General features: G+C 36.5%; 1 protein-coding gene across 1 annotated transcript in view; it reads right to left on the reverse strand.

Annotated features, from left to right (window-relative positions):
* Positions 1-21,760, reverse strand: part of LOC121315950 (alpha-mannosidase 2-like) — a 126,717-nt gene that overhangs the window by 56,088 nt on the left and 48,869 nt on the right. Inside the window, exons 6-8 of the mRNA XM_041250580.1 lie at positions 7,584-7,711; positions 6,491-6,664; positions 889-1,075 (exon numbers count right to left, since the gene is read on the reverse strand). Coding sequence (XP_041106514.1) covers positions 889-1,075; positions 6,491-6,664; positions 7,584-7,711 — 489 coding nt within the window. The remainder of the gene's footprint in view (positions 1-888; positions 1,076-6,490; positions 6,665-7,583; positions 7,712-21,760) is intronic.

Genomic DNA, 21,760 nt, shown 5'->3' on the forward strand with positions numbered 1-21,760 from the left:
GCTTCTCATGGTAGCTTTCTGCAAATGTTGCCATTTCATGAACACCTCGGAGACTGTCTTGATGGACACGTTGGTCTATGCAGATGTAGGCACAGGCACCCACTATAAGTCTCCTTGGGACTACGGTATTTTCTTATTCTCGTTTTTTGTCAGTCTGTATATTTTTCATTTCAATAAAATAAAAATAAAAGGAAAACCAAATGCAATTGTGTGAATACAGTAATTGCATGTCCTGTGAAGTTGATGTTAGTAAATGCTTTTTTAGTTCTTTTTCACACGTGGCTTGAGAAAGTCTTAACCATCTGGAATAACTGGTTTAAGGCAGGCCCTTTGTGAACAATGTGTGATTACCATGTGCCAGAAAGTTGAGTTCCACCACTACAATAGCTTTGCAATAGTGGACTCAAAGGCTGCCACAGGCACACACCAGATACCCGAACTCCCCAGCAAGCTAACTTGGGCTACAAACACCCATGAAACAGAGTGGTACATTTCAGTTTATCTATCGTCAAAAGACCTCCCTCGTCTTTATAGGGTTAGAGAAGATAAGAATCAGTAGCTCCCAGGCTGGCTCATACACACCAGGAAAATGCAGAGGCGGTATTAACGGGGCACTTAGCTATAATCATTCTGCTACCTCTGCTTCCCAGAAGAATGAACTGAAAGAGGTAGGCATGCACTTCCATGACCAGTATTGTGACCTTTACATAGGAGAAAGAGCTCCAAAGCATATATACACTGTAAGAAAGAGGATTTCTAGAGGTATTAACAAAGTTCATACATGCTGTATTGTTCTTAATTCAAGCACATGTTCTATTTAAAAAGACTGCTGCTAAATGGTTTTGGTAATGTTATATCCTTGAGATCTGGTATTTTTTTTACCGTTACCTTTGCTGGATGTTTCCATCGTGGATTGCCTCAGGCGGCACCCTCCAAGGACAGTTGATCCTGCCTCCAGGAAGCCTCTTGAAGTCAAACTGACAGCATATCTTCGGGTCCGGACCGCAAGTGTGAGGAACATCATAGCTGTAGAAGGGCATCATGTGGCACAGGATGTCAGTGCTGGAACTCTTATCTGTACATAGAACAGGAAACAAGGATTCAGTCATGATACAAATCTGCCCAGTTATCAGAAAAAGAGTGTTTTATTAGATAAAAAGTTCTTAAGAGGAAGGTGGCTGTAATAAAAAAAAAAAAAAAAGTTTGGAAAACAAACAACAAATCACCGCAGATGAGAATGATTGGTTTGGGAAAAAAGTAAAAATAAAAATAATTTAAGATTGAAGGCTCGGAATCCAATTAGAGACCTTTGTGTAATACAGGGGATCCCAAAGTTTTGTTCAAGGAGGGCCGCTTAACAGGTGAGACATTGGGTGGTGGGGTGCATAACAAATTCACCTATAATTAAACAACAATATGTGCAATAAATATAACATACCTTTATATATAGACCCAAGACGTACATTTTTTCAGTTGCCTTTTCTTTATTATTTTCTGAATTGTTTTTTAGATTTAATTTTATCATGTTTGTATTTATACTTTATTAGTTGGTTTCATAGACGCAGATTAGCACTAATTGTGGTTTACCTTACCTAAATTAACATTGGGTAGTCCAGGACTAGTACTAATCGGAGTCTGTGAAACCAGCCATTTGTGTGTATGTTTATGGGGAAATCCTAAAACGCTTACTGTGGCTTAATGTGCTTAAATGGAAAACAAATGCTTACAAACTTATTATCAGGCTTAACACTTCCCAGTACTATCCTAAAACAAATCATGGTTTGCGTTAACATAACAAAGTTAAGTCCTAAAAATAACCTGGTAATGTAAACTGCTCAATATGAAAAGCACTTAATATGCAAAATGAAGTTATTCGTTATGTTTACCGCGATTTAGTGACTATTGGGATTCTTTTTTTTTTTTTTAATGCATACAAATGTTTTTAAATTAAAAGATAAAATGCTGTGGTTTTTTTCAGTCATCTGAATTTATTACAAAACACCAGTGCCAAAATAAATAAATCCATAACACTGCATCACAATCAACACGGCTCTCCTTGTTTTTATCAGTGCTGTTTAATTACAAAAGTATGATTTATTTTTGGATAGTATTATGAAGTGCTAAGCTTCAAACGTGCAAGGTTTGTAAGCATTTGTTTTGTATTTCGGTACATTAAACCACGTTAAGCGCTTTGTTAAGGTTATTTTTAGGGCTTAACGTGGTTATTAGTGTATGTTAATGAAATCCAAGACTTATTCTCATTATTAGATTTCAAGGCACTTTTTTTTTTTATATTTTGGCCCTTGTGCCTTTGTTTCTTTGTATCTTTTTGTTAATAAATACAATCTAGTGCTTGCACTGCAGCTTCCCTGTCTCCGAGTCTCATTCCTGCCGAATAACAGCTCGAGTCGTGACGCTACCCTTTCACACCCACCAGGGTATTTGAAAACACTGCAACAAAAATTCCAACTGAAAACCAGCAGGCAGAACATTCATCTCAATTTAATCTCCCAGTAATATTAAACTAGCCATTTGCAGCAATGATTTTGTGCTACAATTTGAAAGCGAATCCTCTACATTTGGCGATATTGTTTCCAGCTTAGTAGTGCCTACATGCCAATATTCTAAATGCCTATCATATTTCATGTGCTTTATGAGGAAGTGAAGAAGATTGAAGGATACACAATTACTTCTGGAGGTATATGTGCACTGGTATTGCTTTCAGAAAGGGTATGATTGCAGGTGATGAAGCTGTATGGACTGCTCTAGTAGGACTGCTTTATGGAAGAAAGTGCTGTCTTGCACATTATACATGAAGTTAGTACACTGATAGAATCAAGGGTGGCTGGAAAGCTTACTCAATTTACATAAATACATGTATTTTGTTATTAACTGTCAGCCACATAGAGTACCCAAGAAAACCTCTCCACAACAATCATTAATACAGAGACATCAACGAGTAGTATACAAGTACATTTAAACATATCATAGATTTGACCTATTTTACAATTGGAGAATACGGTTACTGGACAGTATGCATGGCTAATCTTGTTTAAAAAGGAATAATCTACAACAAATGTTGTGCATATTCATATTTTAATAATCCCCCAATTGTTACATTTAGCACTGCTAACTATTGTTACTAGTGTCTTTGATTTTCTCAATTCCATCTGCACTACAATACTGCATATAAGCTACACATTGCACAGCAGGGACAGCCAACCAACTTGAAACACATCCCAGCATGACATCAATGCAAATTGCTGATTAGCATTCAAGAGCAGGCGTGTACTGAGCTGAAAGATCAATTAAAACTGAGAACATGATAAGTTCTCAATATCTGAGATAATGCAAAGGTGGAAGAAAGTAAAAAAAAAAAACAATACATACTGCATTTGAAGTTATTTACTCTGTAACAAGTATTTGCTTGAATAAAAATTATGTAATCATTGTCAGGACAACAGTATAACAGAACTGAAAATCTAAAGGAACTGCTACAAAACAACCGCAGCAAATTCAGAACCGCAGGGAATACACAGCGATTGGACATCCTGTATTATGTATGTTGAAAAGCCATATGGATTTTTTGCACTGCTACTATTCTAGGTGTATTTTTGATCATCAATCAATATCTTATTATGTATTAGAAAAGTGTAACATGAGAGCTTTCTTTCTACACCAAATTTAAAAATAAGACAACACTGTACCGTAGGTAATTCTATTGGCTTCATTCTTGCAACTCACAGCTTTAATGATTTTCACTGCCATACCTAATAGTCGTGTGGGCTCAAAATGATTATATGGCCAAATATTCAACTGAAAAGAAACACCTTGCTCATCTTTGAAAATTGTGATTGAAAGTCATTAGCGAGTTCTGCAAGACGTAGAATCAGTATCGTCCTGGTTATAAAACTGCGATTTAGTATAGATTTGTGATATGCTCAAATCCTCTGCTTTCATTTAGTTCCCAGTTGATATAAATGTATAAAAATACCATGTTTAATATTTCTGCCCCTGGTACCATCTGATACAAGGAGCACCATGGAGAAGAGGTGACTTACTGGAAATATAAAAGATGAACATGATAAAGGATAGGGAGGGCACTGAAATAGCAACTGAAGACAGAGCAGAGGAATTTGCTTAGCTGGCTGCTTTTGAAGATGTTGTTTAACAAACCTGATTCCTGGTATTAAATACATGCTGCAAAATCATTCATAAAAATGTGTGGAAACACCGCTTCAACTGTCAAATACTGGTTGACATGCAATCCCCCTCTTGATTTAACAGAAATAGCAACTGAAGACAGAGCAGAGGAATTTGCTTAGCTGGCTGCTTTTGAAGATGTTGTTTAACAAACCTGATTCCTGGTATTAAATACATGCTGCAAAATCATTCATAAAAATGTGTGGAAACACCGCTTCAACTGTCAAATACTGGTTGACATGCAATCCCCCTCTTGATTTAACAGACCATCTCAAAATGAAGCATCATCTACAAGTACTTCGTTATTTTAAGTAATATCAAAAATTCTGAAATATAAAACATTAGTCTGAGAATCTCAGATGGCAAATCACAGCCACTGTTTTTGCAACATGCCATGTTTCTATCAGGCACGCTCCCAACAAGAATGTCTACAAATGAACCACAAACCCTACCGAGAAACTGAGATGTGTCTATAATCTTATGAGCCAGAATAATCAGATAATCACAGTTCATTGAGATCTTATACAGATGCTCCTAGGCTATTTTTTGACCATGAGCTATGAAATTATGAAGTAAAGTTGCCGATTTATTATAAATCCATGTTGGTTCACAGATTCTGATTAGCACTTATCTCATACTACCTTACCTAAAGTAACATTGAATAGTTAATGTTAAATCGGGTTCTGTGAAACCGGCTGCATGTGTTCTTAAGGAGGCAGTGTGGTCCAGTGGTTAAAGTCCAGGGCTTGTAACCAGAAGGTCACCGATTCAAATCCCACTTCAACCAATGACTGACTCACTGTGTGACCCTAAGCAAGTCAGTTAACCTCATTGTGCTCCGTCCTGCGGGTGAGCAGTTAAATTAATGTCCTTTTGTAAGTGACTCATATAATGCTCAGTTCCCAGCCTACCTCTGTAAAGCGCTTTGTGATGGTGGTCCACTATGAAAGGCACTATATAAAAATAAACATATTATTATTATTATTATTATTATTATTATTATTATTATTATTATTATTAAGGTCACCCTTAAAATTATCCAAGGGTGTATGTCATACCTACAATGTATATAGTTAGTGAAATGGACTCAGACAAATAAGCAATTTATTTTCCTATGAAAATAAAAAAGATAAAAAAGGTGTTTATTTTTTAAAACTGATTTCCGTTTTACACCTCCAAATCAACCCTTTCAATGAGGCATCCAGAAATGTTTCTTTACTAATCAAAGCATGCATGTATAATAAATATGCACCTATCCTATTTATTTTGCTCATACTATAACTCCTAAACATGAACAAATGAAACTGGACTATTTATCATGCACGTCTGTGCTTTAAGCAAGCACTCAGGCTTAAAACGACAAGACAGAATTATGCATTTGTGTGTTGTTAAAATTGAGCACAGCCAGACATTTCTAAATACATTAATAAGGAATAGTCAATCACACACACAAATCCACAAGGGCCGAACATAACAACATGTCTATAATCTTATCTTCAGCACTGAAGAAAGGCAGTATCTTCTGCACTTCTTGCGGGGAAATAAATAAATAAATACATAAATAAATAAATACATATATATGTGTGTGTGGTTTACAGAATTGAAATGTTCTCGATAAAAAGCAGGAGCATAGAGAACACCTGTGAATGTGTACTGCATGTTCACAGCTTTCCTATGTTTTATTAAATTCTCACCATGTGTTGTTCATGTACAATATAGCAGACTGTACATTGAAATGAACACTACCTTCAGTACCTTGTACTGTGTTTTAAGTTCACCAGCAAAACAGGCATATTCAGTGTTTTAATGCTTACTTTCTGTAAAAAAAAAAAAAAAAAAAAAAATCATATATTCAAATATAATAAAAACTATAGTCTATTATATTTTTTCTTTGTACCCATACTTACTGAACAGTGCCAAAATATGTGAATCTACTGTGAATCTACTGTGAAACATATAAAGTAAAACACAGAATAAGTGAAGCCTTCTACTATACTTTTTTGTACTGTTTAAAATGTACATTTGATGGTAGACATGAGTCTCTGAGCTTGTCTTGCACACCACAGGGTATCATGGTTTATTTTAATACAAACCACTAAGTATTAGCATATCAGCTTAATATTTAATATCTCTCTTTCAAAGTGATGAAAACTAAAAGAAAAAAAAAACATTATTTGCATTATAGCACATTTTTTTTCTCATTTTTTGTGTCTAATGAACTACAAATATTAAATGCAACAAAGGAACATAAACAAACTTTGGAACTGAATCTAAATTGATCACTTACCCCAGTTTTGTCGCCAGAAAAACTCTAGTGTCTTATGGCTGGCAAAGTATTTCTTTACTGAGTAGTGCACTCTCTGGATAAGCATGCTGGAAAAGCCGGAGCGTTTCAGGATGTAGGCCATGGTGGATGAATGCCCAAAAGGATCAACTGCCCATCCAGTCTTTGGTTTCACTCCTACAGATGAGGCAAGAAAAAGAAACAAATTCACAACAACCATTTTGAGGTACTGTAGCTTAAATTTCCCTGTGCTGGACTGAGTACACTATGTAACACAATTTTTGTTCCTGGGTAGTAAGTGTTATTTCCTAATTGCTTATGCCTCAAAAGTATAGAACATGGCTATTATTCCCCACAAACTTTGCTTTTGTGACCAGGACAGTGATATTTCAAAATGTCACTATTTCCAATGGGAAAATGGGAAAATGTGTGTCTTTTTGTTCACATAAAGTCAGAAAAAAACAACATATGAATCCAAATTAACATTTATTTATACTAAAGTAATACAAAGATGACTACAAAAGATTTAGAAGTGAGTAGTTTTTCGAGATTTACAATTATACTGTATTTACTAATTTTATAATACAGTATTGAAATATCACTGTCCTGGTCACAAAAGCAAAGTTTGTGAGGAATAATAGCCATGTTCTATACTTCTGAGGCATAAGCAATTAGGAAATAACACTTACTACCCAGGAACAAAAAAAATAATAATTTTGTTACACAGTGGTATCAAACAGTGCTAACCAATGTTTCAAAATCATTTCCTTACCTTGTATAAAAGGTTAATTAATTCTGGATATGCTAATACTTCAACTATGCTATAGATAAACTACAGGATTCCTGTACCTTTGCTGTAGGTCTGTCTGAAGTTAGACCACTGAAGTGATTTTTAACAAGAACACAACTTGATACAGTAAATGCCAGGACAAGGCTGCAACTCTCTAACACTAAAACCTGTAATAATGTATACAGTAAATTATCTTACCACAATATTCTACTAAAAATATGATCTCCTCAAATGTATGTATTCCTTTCTATGCCAGTGAAAAAGCTTTTAGAATAAGTCTGCCAACTTCATTTCTTCCCAACGTACCCAGATTTTTCTCCAGCCACTGGTGTCCTTCCAACAGTTGGTCAATCATGGCAAAATAATGTGTAGATGCTTCATCAGTCATGACCCAGCCACCCGTCGCAATTTCCAACTGGCCACGTTCAATTAACCTGCAGGAGCAAAGACAGGTTTACAAAGTGTTGGTTGTCTGTTCAATTAAAGCAATGGATACAATGTTTAAAGTATTTGCAGCAACCCTTCAGGACAGAAGAGGAGGAGGGGTACCGCTATACATAAGAAACAGTCTTGAAGCCCAGGTGTTAAACCTGGACAAAGAAAATAAAGCCGAATCAATATGGGTCACAATAACGGACAAAAATTCAAAGGGCACAATAATAGGCGCATGCTGTAGACCGCCAGATTCAGACGGTGAGCAAAATAATCTGTTATACAATGATATTAGAAATGCGTGTAGCAAAGGAGAAACCATACTAATGGGGGATTTCAAATTCCCCCAAATAAAATGGGAAAACCCGGTGGGTAGCACGAAGGATGAAATTGAAATGGTGGAAATGACAAATGACTGCTTCCTAACACAATTTGTCAAGGCACCGACTAGAGGGGAGGCATGCCTTGATTTAGTCTTTTCAAATAATGAAAACAGAGGTCAGAGAACCACTGGAAAACTCAGACCACAACATGGTCTCATTTGAAGTGTTTTTTAAAACCCCACAAGTAATGACTAAAGCTAAGGTTTACAATTTTAGAAAAGCAAACTATGAAGGTATGAAACAGAGACTAACAGAAGTAGATTGGAGTAAAATAGAGAAAACACCCACAGAAGAAGGATGGTTATTCTTCAAAAATGTAGTACTAGAGGCGCAAAACAATTACATCCCTAAAGTAGACAAATCTAAATGTAAAACTAAATTGCCAAAATGGTTTAATAGATCAATTAAAAAAAATATTCAGCGTAAAAAGGCATTTTACAGAGCATTAAAAAAGGACCATAAAGAAAGTACGCAGAAAGAGTACACGGAACTGCAAACGCAAGTCAAAAAGGAAGTTAGAAAGGCCAAGAGAGAAATAGAAACGAACATTGCTAAGGGAGCTAAAACCAATTCCAAAATGTTTTTCCAATATTACAACAGCAAGAGAACATTCAAAGAGGAGATTAAATGTTTAAGAGATACAAATGGCAAAATCGTAGATGAAGAAAAAAAAATAGCAAATATATTAAATGATTACTTTTCACAAGTTTTTACAAAGGAAGATACTGACAACATGCCCCACATGTCATCCAGTTCCTATCCAGTTTTAAATAACTTTAGCATAACAGAGGCAGAAGTGTTAAAGGGACTAGGAGCTCTTAAAATAAACAAATCCCCTGGGCCGGATGAGATCCTCCCAGTAGTACTCAAAGAAATGAAAGAAGTAATTTACAAACCGCTAACCAAGATCATGCAGCAGTCTCTTGACACAGGGGTTGTACCGACAGACTGGAAAATTGCAAACGTAATACCGATCCACAAAAAGGGAAACAAAACTGAACCAGGTAACTACAGACCAATAAGCCTGACTTCTATTATATGCAAACTTATGGAAACTATAATAAGATCCAAAATGGAAAATTACCTATATGGTAACAGGGTCCTGGGAGACAGTCAACACGGTTTTAGGAAAGGGAGATTATGTCTAACTAACTTGCTTGATTTTTTTGAGGATGCAGCATCGATAATGAATAATTGCAAAGCATATGACATGGTTTATTTAGATTTCCAGAAAGCTTTTGACAAAGTCCCGCACAAAAGATTAATTCTCAAACTGAACGCAGTTGGGATTCAAGGAAACACATGTACATGGATTAGGGAGTGGTTAACATGTAGAAAACAGAAAGTACTGATTAGAGGAAAAACCTCAGAATGGAGTGTGGTAACCAGTGGTGTACCACAGGGATCGGTATTAGGTCCTTTGCTATTCCTAATCTACATTAATGATTTAGATTCTGGTATAGTAAGCAAACTTGTTAAATTTGCAGACGACACAAAAGTAGGAGGAGTGGCAAACACTGTTGCAGCAGCAAAGGTCATTCAAAATGATCTAGACAAGATTCAGAACTGGGCAGACACATGGCAAATGACATTTAATAGAGAAAAGTGTAAGGTACTGCACACAGGAAATAAAAATGTACATTATAAATATCATATGGGAGATACTGAAATTGGAGAAGGAATCTATGAAAAAGACCTAGGAGTTTTTGTTGACTCAGAAACGTCTTCATCTAGACAATGTGGAGAAGCTATAAAAAAGGCTAACAAGATGCTCGGATACATTGTGAAAAGTGTTGAATTTAAATCAAGGGAAGTAATGTTAAAACTGTACAATGCACTAGTAAGACCTCATCTTGAATATTGTGTGCAGTTCTGGTCACCTCGCTATAAAAAAGATATTGCTGCTCTAGAAAGAGTGCAAAGAAGAGCGACCAGAATTATTCCGGGCTTAAAAGGCATGTCATATGCAGACAGGCTAAAATAATTGAATCTGTTCAGTCTTGAACAAAGAAGACTACGTGGCGACCTAATTCAAGCATTCAAAATTCTAAAAGGTATTGACAGTGTCGACCCAAGGGACTTTTTCAGCCTGAAAAAAGAAACAAGGACCAGGGGTCACAAATGGAGATTAGACAAAGGGGCATTCAGAACAGAAAATAGGAGACACTTTTTTACACAGAGAATTGTGAGGGTCTGGAATCAACTGCCCAGTAATGTTGTTGAAGCTGACACCTTGGGATCCTTCAAGAAGCTGCTTGATGAGATTCTGGGATCAATAAGCTACTAACAACCAAACGAGCAAGATGGGCCGAATGGCCTCCTCTCATTTGCAAACTTTCTTATGTTCTTACATACAGTAGATGCCGCTTATTAACAACCTCTCTGAAGATTGCCAATAAGAGAAAAGCCCCCGTTTTCAAGTATTTATATGGAACAATGATATATACTGTAGTTGTAAAATATGGCACTCAAATACATGTGTTTTAAAGGTTAGTGTTAAAAAAAATGAACATGAGAAACACGAAATATGAAAGAAAAGGTTTTTAAAAAATGTACACAAAAAGTTTAAAAGATGAAAAAAAATATTTTTTCAGAAAAATATGGAATGCTTCACGAATTTGCGGATGACACAAAAGTGCATGAAGCGTTCCATATTTTTTTGAAAAGATTTTTTAATCTTTTAAACTTTTTGTGTACATTTTTTAAAAACCTTTTCTTTAATTACTAATTATTCACTTGAATCATAGCACATTAACTAATTTGTGCAACCCTGTGCTCACATATTATTAAATACTTTAAATGCACATGAAGTGAAGGCACTGGATGCATGGGCTCCCCCCACTTGGACATTAGTTCCACCTCTTCGTATTGCGTGGGGCATATGGCCAACGTGTGCCCACATGCCCCACAGCCAAAAGGCCTCCCAGCCATCATCCCCGACTTCCTCCTGCTGTTGCTGCGGTTGTTGTTGCAGCTTTCCTCTCCCCCTTCTCTTCCTGCTCCTTCTCTCCACCTTCCTCTCTTGGGCTGGCTCTTCTTCCTTTTTCTGGAAGGGTCAGATAACCACCTTGTGCCCATATACCCTACAAGCAAGGCACCAGCCTTGGTCGTCCAGACCACCGAGGAGGTCCTCCAGTTCTCTGCAGCCATCTCTCCAGTTCCAGCCTTCCATTTCACATGCAGTACTCTTCCTGGCCTGAATCTTGGAGGCGCTGTTGTCCTGGTTCTGATACCACATGTGAACAGGCTGGCTGTAGAGGTGACGTCAGGCCAGAAAGGAGTACACACGCAGACAGCTGGCAGGTGAAAACTGAGACACTGTGGCGCTCAGTGAGTTTAATGAAAAATACAAAGTTTAAGCAAAAAAAAAAAAAAAAACAGCAAACAGCACTTTGGGCCAAAATAAACATAATGGACAAACAAAACAAACTACCACTTAACAAACAGTGGATGAACAGACAAACAAACACAGAGAGTCCGAACAAACACACATATCGTGCTCGTCCTTCCAGCACAAAATAGCAATTATATGCTTTTATTTACTTTACTTTTCGATCATTCTCTCCAGACCCATTCTCCACTCACCGAACACACAACCCAGAGTGAGTAAAATGTGCATCTATATATATATTGTTGTGCCAGGATTCAATTACTAATTTATTATTCACTTGAATCCCAGCACTGTGCAATCCCCATGCTCACATAGTATTAAATACTTTAAATTCACGTGAAGTGCAATCCCTGTGCCTAAATACAGCTATAGATTTAAAATCACTCGTGCTACACAGACCCATTTATATCCTGTGCACCAATACCTATACACCAACATTAACACACAACACGCACCCCATAACACAAAATACCAGAATTAAGGATTTGTTTTTTAACCTAAAGTAACTGTACAATGACTGACTAAATATCACAAAGATTCAGAATGAATAATTATCATTCTGTGGATCAGGGCAGCCCCAACGAGACTGCATAGTCACGTCATTGCAATGTATATGGCTTGCTAGTATATAGTAACTACCTTTTCTAATACTTAAACTTTACATAAAACAAATGTACACTGCTACTTCTTAATATTTATGTACACTGAAACCTTCATTTATCAGTTCACCACAGGAACTGAACAGTTGTGGTGGCTTACTAAGCATGTCTATGATAATGGAGCAAAACAATTTATGGGTGGGCCTATGAAAACCATGCAGGCACAACCTGCTGGTGCTATTTTTTAGTATTAAAAAACCTGAAAGTCCAGTTCGGTTATGAAGATATAATACTATATAGCTACATGGCTTGACAGTAGAAAATGCAAAAAAAAGTATTGTAGTTTTCGAATCTTTCGATATTATATATATATAAAAGATATATATATATATATATATATATATATATATATATATATATATATATATATATATATATATATATATATTTTTCACATTGCATGAGTCCACTGAGCTACTAAGCCTGTTAAATAAATACTGTGTTTAATCCCTGTAACCAAGGAGAAAGAACATAACCATGCAGATGCATCAGTTTTAATTTGCATAGCCATGGCTCACTCCTGTCTATTCCTGAACGCATGGACCCAGAATACGTATGCAAAGCAGCAACTGCATACTGTTTGGCCCGATTACAAAAAAACTCAAAATGTCTTTAGAAAGGTCAAAGCAAATCAATTGTAGAGGAAAATGTACTGTTTGTTAAACAAGACAAGGCAAGGTAAATTGTATTCTCTTTCAGAAATAAAATATATGACTCAATAACACTTCATCATTTAAATGTTTCACTTTATTTTGTATTCATGTGCTTGTTAGTGCAAGAATGTGTTGAATGTACAACCTCTCTGTTACGTCGGGTTTTTTTTTAAATTAGTTTTCTGAAAATAGGTTTCTAAAAAACTACAAAAAGAATGTCTGAAGGTGAAACAAGAATAAAAAATGGATCACAACAACCCTGAATATGTGTCACTCAAGGTCATAAAACGTCGTTTTAACAACTTGTACAGTATGATCTATTTTAAATGTAAAAACATATTTACAAAAATTGATTTGTTTATAAGAATACATTTAATTAAGTAAAAAAAATACCTCCCAGTCATAAATGGCACATGTAATCCACAATGTAGAGCCAATTTAGTGTAAACACTGCCGCAACATATGCACTGGACCAATCAATTGGAGCTCTGAGCAGCTGTGTTTTATGTTTGTTCGTTTTTTTTTTTTTTTGACAAGTCCTTTGCTCTCAAATTAGAATTGTAGAATTAACCATCTGGGAGACCAAACAAGGACATCATAGAAATGCTGTAAATTGTGGGTAAATCTCACTCCATCAACTGTTACAAAGTGCAGATTTTTAGGATGTAAATCACCCATACAGCAGATAGGGAATATTTAGGGTATAGGAAAGGAATGCAGTTAATTGTCCAAAACCAAATGTGTAGTAAAATGCATAATACCACAGTCCTTTGATCTTTGTCAAAATAATCGTATTTTTACAATGACCACATCTACAAGTCTTTTGGCATGTATTTAATGTTCATGTGGTTCTAATTCATGACAGGGAAGTTGATTTTAATTAGCACCCACCCCTTCAGCTTTTTTCTTCTCCATCTAATGTTCTAGGCGTACATCTTGTATACCTTTAGACACCTACTGATATTAGATCTATACATATTACAGTATTCAAGTTACCACAGTGGTTTATAAAACCCATTATCCACCAACACATGTAAATATTTGACTCTGTCAAGTGTTATTTATTTCAACAACATGCAGACAATGTGTCCACGTTTTCTTTTCTTTTTCAATTTTCATCGCCAGGGACCAAAATTGACAATGACAACCTGACACATCCTTCCTTCACAGAAATACCACTTTGAACATAAATTACTGTTCATTCTAAACTTAAAGGAAAATGATTTTCCATTAAGCAGAATATCGATCTCTTAAATATTTTTTAAAAGTGTAAAGCAATTTTGTAAAACAAATGTCAATAAATGACTGAAGCACACACATTTTTAAAGAACTCTGTATACCCCTCGTTTAGTTGAAAATATTACATTTCTTACATGGAGGACTTTGCATTATTAGGGTTAGATACAGTAAAAGAGTTCCCCTCTGTCAAGAGTAAATGTAGTTGGTTTCCAGCGAAATGAAATAATATAAAAAAGTGTGGGGAAAATAAAAACATGCCAGCTATTATGGAGTATGGGAAACAGCTTAGCTTTTGTGTGGTCAGCACAGCAGACAAATCTAAAACAGGTTTGTGGCAGGATGGGTGGGTGACATCACAGACAAGGAAATGCAGGCTCAGGGGCGAGTCGCCACTCTTTCTTTTATTAAATCAAACAAACCAAAGACTTGTACAAAAACCACACAAAACAAAAAGGCACCACAAGAAAAACAATATAAATATAACCAAAATATATATAACCAAACAAGTATCGGGCTGGTCCTTCCAGCACCAGTAGCAATTGTTTACCTTTAAATGTATTCTCTGTCACGCTCTCTCCGGTTCTTTCTCCTTTCAACCGTCTCGCCCTTGTGAGCGCATGCTGTGCTTTTATATACATGGCCATCTCCAAATTAGTAATCATGAATAAAAAAATAATTTCCCTTAAAGTTTTACTTCATGACTGATTTTAAAGAAACAGCACAGTTTGAGCCACTTCACAAGAAATTCAAGCTCTCTATCCAAATGATCTTGTGTCTTTCCTTCTGCCTGGCACGGAGCTTTAAAAGCAGTTCATTACAAAAGTCCTGCTTTCAAAAGGCATTGCAAGATTCTTCCTGCCATGAAGCTGTTCCTTGCTCCTTTCACATCTGTACAACTGTACAGTATACACATCTCACTGAATGATTTAGAAGGGTGATTTCAGACAACAAGGATAGCAAGTAGATTAAAAGTATGTATTTTTCTTAGTTAAGCCATAAAAAGTGGACAGCATACTGTTGTATAGCAGACACTCACTGATACATGCTTGTGTCTAATGCTGCGAGAGTTTAGGGCAGGGGTGTCTAACTCGAGTCCTCAAGGGTCATTGGGTCTTCTGGTTTTCATTCCAACTTAAGCTCTCAATTAACATAATTGATCTAATTATTTGTTCAATTGGGACATCTTTAATATTTTTCAAGGTCTTTTACTATTGATGTTTTTTGGTTTTTTTTTTTTAAATGCACTTGATTTAAGATACACTACCTATGGAACATTTTGCAGCCTGGAGAAAAGTGTTAAATGTGTTAATTTAATCAAACAATTATACCAATTAAGAAATTGAGAGCCTGAGTGGAACAAAATCCAGAAGACACTGTGCCCCTTCAGGAACTTAGTTTGACACTCCTGGTTTAGGGCATGCTATTTTTACCCAAGTTCTCATTTATTGTACGAAGGCTTGCAAATTAATAGTTTTTTTCCCCCTTTTCTATGAGTCTTTCATAACTGTATTCTCAACAACTCCTTGCAAATTTAACTTGTTAACAAAAATGAATAACAAATTGATTATTTTAATGATCTCTCATTTCCGAGAGCTGGGTCATATCAGTCTTCACGCAATCTAAACAACGAATTGGTCTAAGTTGTCAAGTGTCCTTATTAAAAGGGGTTGATCTGCTGAGAATCCTATAAAAGACAGTGCCCGTTGCATTCCAGTGGAATCATTTCTGTAATGCGGTAAATGTGAAATATCACTGTAACAGGGCGAACAGCCCAGTTCATTTTTTTTTTTTTTTTTTTTCATAAACCAAGGAATATCCTTTAAAATGTGCCTGCAAGCTGTACTTTTAAAATAAGGCATATTACAAAATGCTGTAATGCAATCCCTCATTTTCTTGCAGCTTGGCTTAATTTGATAACTCCTTACTGACAGAAAGAGAAAATGTCAGTCATTTTAACTGGCAGTTCACAAATATGCTAGTATAATTCTGGATTGTTCGTCAGCGTTTGACTGGCTGACTGACTGGTCTTATCTGACATCCTCTTTATCACTATAATTACGCAGTCTGCTTCACACTCCTATATTAAATGAGCTCAGGAAACCTGGGAAAATTGAAACCACACACACGACCTATAAATAATAACTGCAGTACAGGACAGTACTGAAAAATAATATACAAAAGCAAAGAAATGTCACATGCTGTGGTAATGTACAGGGATTCCTATGCTGCCACCAGATTTAGAAAGTCCTGATGGCGATGAAATGATCAATCAAAAAGAGGACCAGCTCAAAAGATGACTGGCCAGTAGTATCTCTCATTAGATTGGTAAATGTATAAATACAGTGCCTATAGAAAGTCTACACCCTCTTGAACTTTTTTCACATTTTGTTGTGTCAGTGCCTCAGAGTTTCATGCATTTAAATGAGGATTTTTTTTCCACCTATCTACACACCATACTCCACACTGTTAAGGGGGGGAAACAAGTTTTTATTGAGAAAAAAATTATGTATTTAAAATACAAAACTGAAAGATCATAATTGGATAAGTTTCCTCCCCAGAGTTAATATTTGGTGGAAGTACATTTGGCAGCAATTACAGCTGTGAGTCTGTTGGGATAGGTCTCTACGAACTTTGCACACCTAGATTTGGCAATATTTGACAATTCTTCTTTACAAAACTGTTCCATCTCTGTCAAGTTCCTTGGGAGGCGTTGATGGACAGCAATAAAAGTCTATAACTCTTGCAAAGTTGCCATTGGTCTCTTGGTAGCCTCTCTGATTAGTCTCCTTCTTGCTCTGTCATCCAGTTTGGAGGAACGGCCTGATCTAGGCGGTGCCATACACCGTCCACTTCTTAATACTCATCTTGACAGTGCTCGAAGAGCTATTCAAGGCTTTGATATTTTGTTAAACCCATCCCCTGATCTGTGCCTTTCAACAACTTTGTCCCGAGTTCTTCTGAAAGAGCCTTGGTGCTCATGGTTGAGTCTTTGCTTTAAAATGCACTACCCGGAACAGGGAACTGCTGAATTTATCCTGAAATCATGTGAATCTCTACCATTTAACACAGGTGGAGGCCACTTAACTTGGTGTGTGATTTTGAAGGAGATTGGTTACACCTGAACGAATTTAGGATTGCTATTACAAGGGGGTTGAACACTTACCCAACCAAACTATTGTAGATAAATGAAAAAAAAAAAAAAAAAAAAAAAAATATTTTAATGCATTTTAATTCCAGGCTATAAGGCAACAAAAGGTGAAAATTTTGAAAGGGGGTGTAGACTTTCTATAGACACTGTATATTACTAACTGACATTTCCACATAATCATAATCAATGGGAGTATAGTCCAGAATAAAGCAATACATTTGATGTCTCGGTCATGCTCCTCGCACAAAATTCTGGCATGATGGAACGGTACAATCAGGGTACAAGCGTAGCACTGTAGGGTGGACATGATCCACAACTACCCTTATGAAAGTTTACTATAGTAAACTGGCATGGCCATTTGGCATTTTTGTATAATATTCCCATGCTTATATTGTGCATGTACCGTGCTTTACCATGGTTGATTCTGTTTCAAACCTTGTCAATATCATGTTCTTACTATACAGTGCTTTACTGAACTTTGCTATGCTGCAGTATATATATATATATATATATATATATATATATATATATATATATATATATATATATATATATATATATATATATTCATTTCACAAAGATAAGCAGCTGGATACATCTGCACATCCCTGTGTCATAACTCAAATACCACATTTTATCATACATAGTATAAATTGATGGCCCAATAAAAATATATATAGCTTTTTTCATCTGGATCTCCATTACGTAACCCGCTCAGAAGACTGTACGAGCTCCAGCCTGGATCTCCATTATGTGACCCGCTCAGAAGACTGTACAAGCTCCAGTCTGGATCTCCATTACGTAACCCGCTCAGAAGACTGTACGAGCTCCAGTCTGGATCTCCATTATGTGACCCGCTCAGAAGACTGTACGAGCTCCAGCCTGGATCTCCATTACATGACCCACTCAAAAGACTGTACGAGCTCCAGCCTGGATCTCCATTACGTGACCCATGCGAGAGTTAGAGTAGAGGACTAGGCTTGAGCTTGGCTTGTAAATCTTTCCTGTTGGCGATTTCGAATAAAGGTAACCAGGATTAAGGCTAACCTTCAGCAAAGGGGCGTCTTTAGAAAATAAACAAAAAGGCACCATCCTGTTGTCTAGAGTGCTATTTTCATGAAAGACAAAAGTCACGATGAGAAAACACACTTTGGTCACAGCTGACAATGACAATAGCGTCACTACAAATGAAAAACAGCAAAGGTTGACACAGTTCACAACACAATTACAGTATGTTAACCACAAGCTCACACCATGAAACTTACACTGCATTTGGAAGGATATCAAAACTGTTAAATAACATCAGCATTGTGTACATTTGTATGATAGCTGTAACCTTAAGACTTTGTATTATCAATTAGTTAATAGGGTGTTCTATTACTCAATGGTGTTATAGTAGGGTTATTTGATTAATTATACAGTGCACTGCAAAAAATGGCATTTACTGTAGATAGGTCAGTAGTGATGTTTAGAATTGTTTAAATGGCGCATTTTAATTTCAACATTCTGTCAAAAGCTTAGCGTAAAGTATTTCAACCCCCCATGTTCCCAATGTTATCAGTGGAGCTGACCTTCAGCAAGCTGCGTCAAAGCATTGTACATCTACCAAATGAAGTTCTGTAAGAGAAAGGATCTTAAACCCACTATAGCTCATTGCACACAGTGACAACGTATGTGTATATACAGTTGCTCTCAAAAGTATTCACCTCCCTTGGACTTTTCCACATTTTATTGTGTTACAACATGGAATCAAAATTGATTTAATTAGAAGTTTTTGCCACTGATCAACACAAAAAAAGTCCATAATGTCAAAGTGAAAAATAAAATCCTCAAATTGTTCTAAATTAATTACAAATACAAAACAGAAAATAATTGATTGCATAAGTATTCACCCCCTTGAGTAAATATTTGGTAGAGGCACCTTTGGCAGCAATTACAGCAATGAGTCTATTTGGATAAGTCTCTACCAGCTTTGCACATCTGGACACTGCAATTTTTGCCCATTCTTCTTTGCAAAATTGCTCAAGCTCCGTCAAGTTGGATGGGGACCTTTGGTGAACCGCAATCTTCAACTCTTTCCACATATTCTCAATTAGATTGAGGTCCGGGCTTTGACTGGGTCACTCCAGGACATTGACCTTTTTGTTTTTAAGCCACTCCAGTGTGGCTTTGGCTGTATGTTTGGGGTCATTGTCCTGCTGGAAGATGAATCTTCTCCCAAGTGCAAGGTCTCTTGCAGACTTCAGCAGGTTTTCGTCCAGGATGTCTCTGTACTTTGCTGCATCCATGTTATCTTCCTCTATCTTCACAAGCTTTCCAGGCCCTGATGCAGAGAAGCATCCCCATAGCATGATGCTGCCACCACCATGCTTCACGGTAGGAATGGTGTTCTCAGGATGATGTGCAGGGTTAGGCTTGCGCCAAACATAGCGCTTAGCATTGAGACCGAAAAGCTCTATTTTGGTCTCATCGGACATTAAAATCTTCTTCAACTTGGTCTCAGAGCCTGCCACATGCCTTCTGGCAAACTCTAGCTGAGATTTGATGTGAGTTTTTTTCAACATGGCTTTCTTTTTGCCACTCTCCCATATAGGCCAGTTTTGTGAAGCACCCAGGCTATTGTTGCCGTATGCACAGTGTCTCCTAGCTCAGCCATGGAAGACTGTAACTCCTTTAGACTTGCCATAGGCCTCTTGGTGGCCTCCCTGACTAGTGCCCTTCTCACCCGGTTACTAAGTTTTTGAGGACGGCCTGTTCTAGACAGAGTCACAGTGCCATATTCTCTCCATTTCTTAATAATGGACTTTACTGTACTCCGGGGGATATTCAAGAACTTGGAAATGTTCTTATATCCTAACCCTGATTGGTGCTTTTGAAGAAACTTATTCCAGATTTGCTTTGAATGCTCCTTCGTCTTCATGATGCAGTTTTTGTTAGGCAATGTACTAACCAACTGTGGGACCTCCCAGAGACAGGTGTATTTAACCTGAAATCATGTGAAATACCTTAATTGCACACAGGTGGACTCCATTCAACTAATTATGTGACTTCTAAAGACAACTGGTTGCACCAGAGTTTATTTAGGTGTGTCATAGCAAAGGGGGTGAATACTTATGCAATCACCCCTAATTAAATTCATTTTGATTCCATGTTGTAACACAATAAAATGTGGAAAAGTCCAAAGGGGGGTGAATACTTGCAGAATAAAACTGTTACTAAATAAAAAAGAGATGAACTTAAAAAAAGGTCCATTAACTACATGTACAGTAATTACAATCTAGTTATTAATTTACTAAGATGTATGCACCATTATGCAATTGTGAGAATGAAATATATTATTTTGTTAAATACAACAAAATCTGAATACAGTATTAAAAATGACAGTGGTTCTAAATAGCAGTCAACACAAGACAAGAAGACACTGCCATCAATATGCCCCCTTGTACTTAATTGTACTTGGATATCAAGCCTTCTTTGACAGGAGGTGATAGACAATGGAATCTTCTGTGTCATTATTTGGTGTCTCCAGCAGCCAAGTTTCATGCTTCTGCAGTGAAGTCAACAGCTGCCTCTATATTTACACTGTACAGCAGACAGCATATGGCTATCTGATGCAACAATGAAAAGATGATATTTAAAAATAGAAACCTGCTTAGCATTGATATTTGCTTTTATTATATCGCCTTACAGTATCTCAGTTAAGATCCAAGTTTAATACTGCTAAAATCATGTCATTGATAAATACAATTCTCAAAATAAATCATTTCTGTGAGAAAGTCAAGATGGAAGCTGCATATTAATATTAAACTATATGTGGCTGGATAAAAGAAAGAAAAAAAAACACTAAGGGCTCAGTTAACATTTAGCAAGGTAATATAAACAAAATCGGTAAACCAAAATGTCTGATTTCTGATGAAGCAGAAGGCACTATGGAAGAATGAAGTAAACATTTAATCATATTTTAGTGGAAAATTAAACAAAAATTGACTCTGCAACTAACCATTAATTCCTCCAAATCAGTAGTATGAAGCTCTCACATATGCTTGTAGAGTTACTGAACTGCAAGTAGAATTCACCACGTATGTAAATATGTACTTACTTTGATACAGTATATACATCTTTTGAACCTTGAAGCTTGGCAACTTTTTTTTCTTTTTTATTTAGTTTTTTTTTTTTTTTTTTTTATTCTTAATGTTTGATTTAGGATGTTGGATGCCTTGCTTGTCAGATGAGGGAGTGATGGATGTATTCCCTATTGTACAGTATGTATTTATATATGTATTTATACCAATTCCATAGAGCGCTGTCGGGTGTCATCAGCATTCTGCATATCCAGCTTTTATAGGTTTATCGGAGGAGCTGACTCATGTCACATGACACAAGCCTTAGTTTCAGTTTGCTGTAGTTTCGCTGACACACTATGCCTAGGGTCCATACGGACCCCAAATGTAAAACAATTTGGGAAATACAACCAGGCTACCTGGATTAGAATTATACTTTGCATAGTGTAACAGGATGGGTGCCTGACAACAAACTAAAAGAAAACAAAAATCAAGTCACTAGATCCACATAATAACT

This window comes from Polyodon spathula, chromosome 1 (assembly GCF_017654505.1).
Source record: "Polyodon spathula isolate WHYD16114869_AA chromosome 1, ASM1765450v1, whole genome shotgun sequence".
NCBI lineage: Eukaryota > Metazoa > Chordata > Actinopteri > Acipenseriformes > Polyodontidae > Polyodon > Polyodon spathula.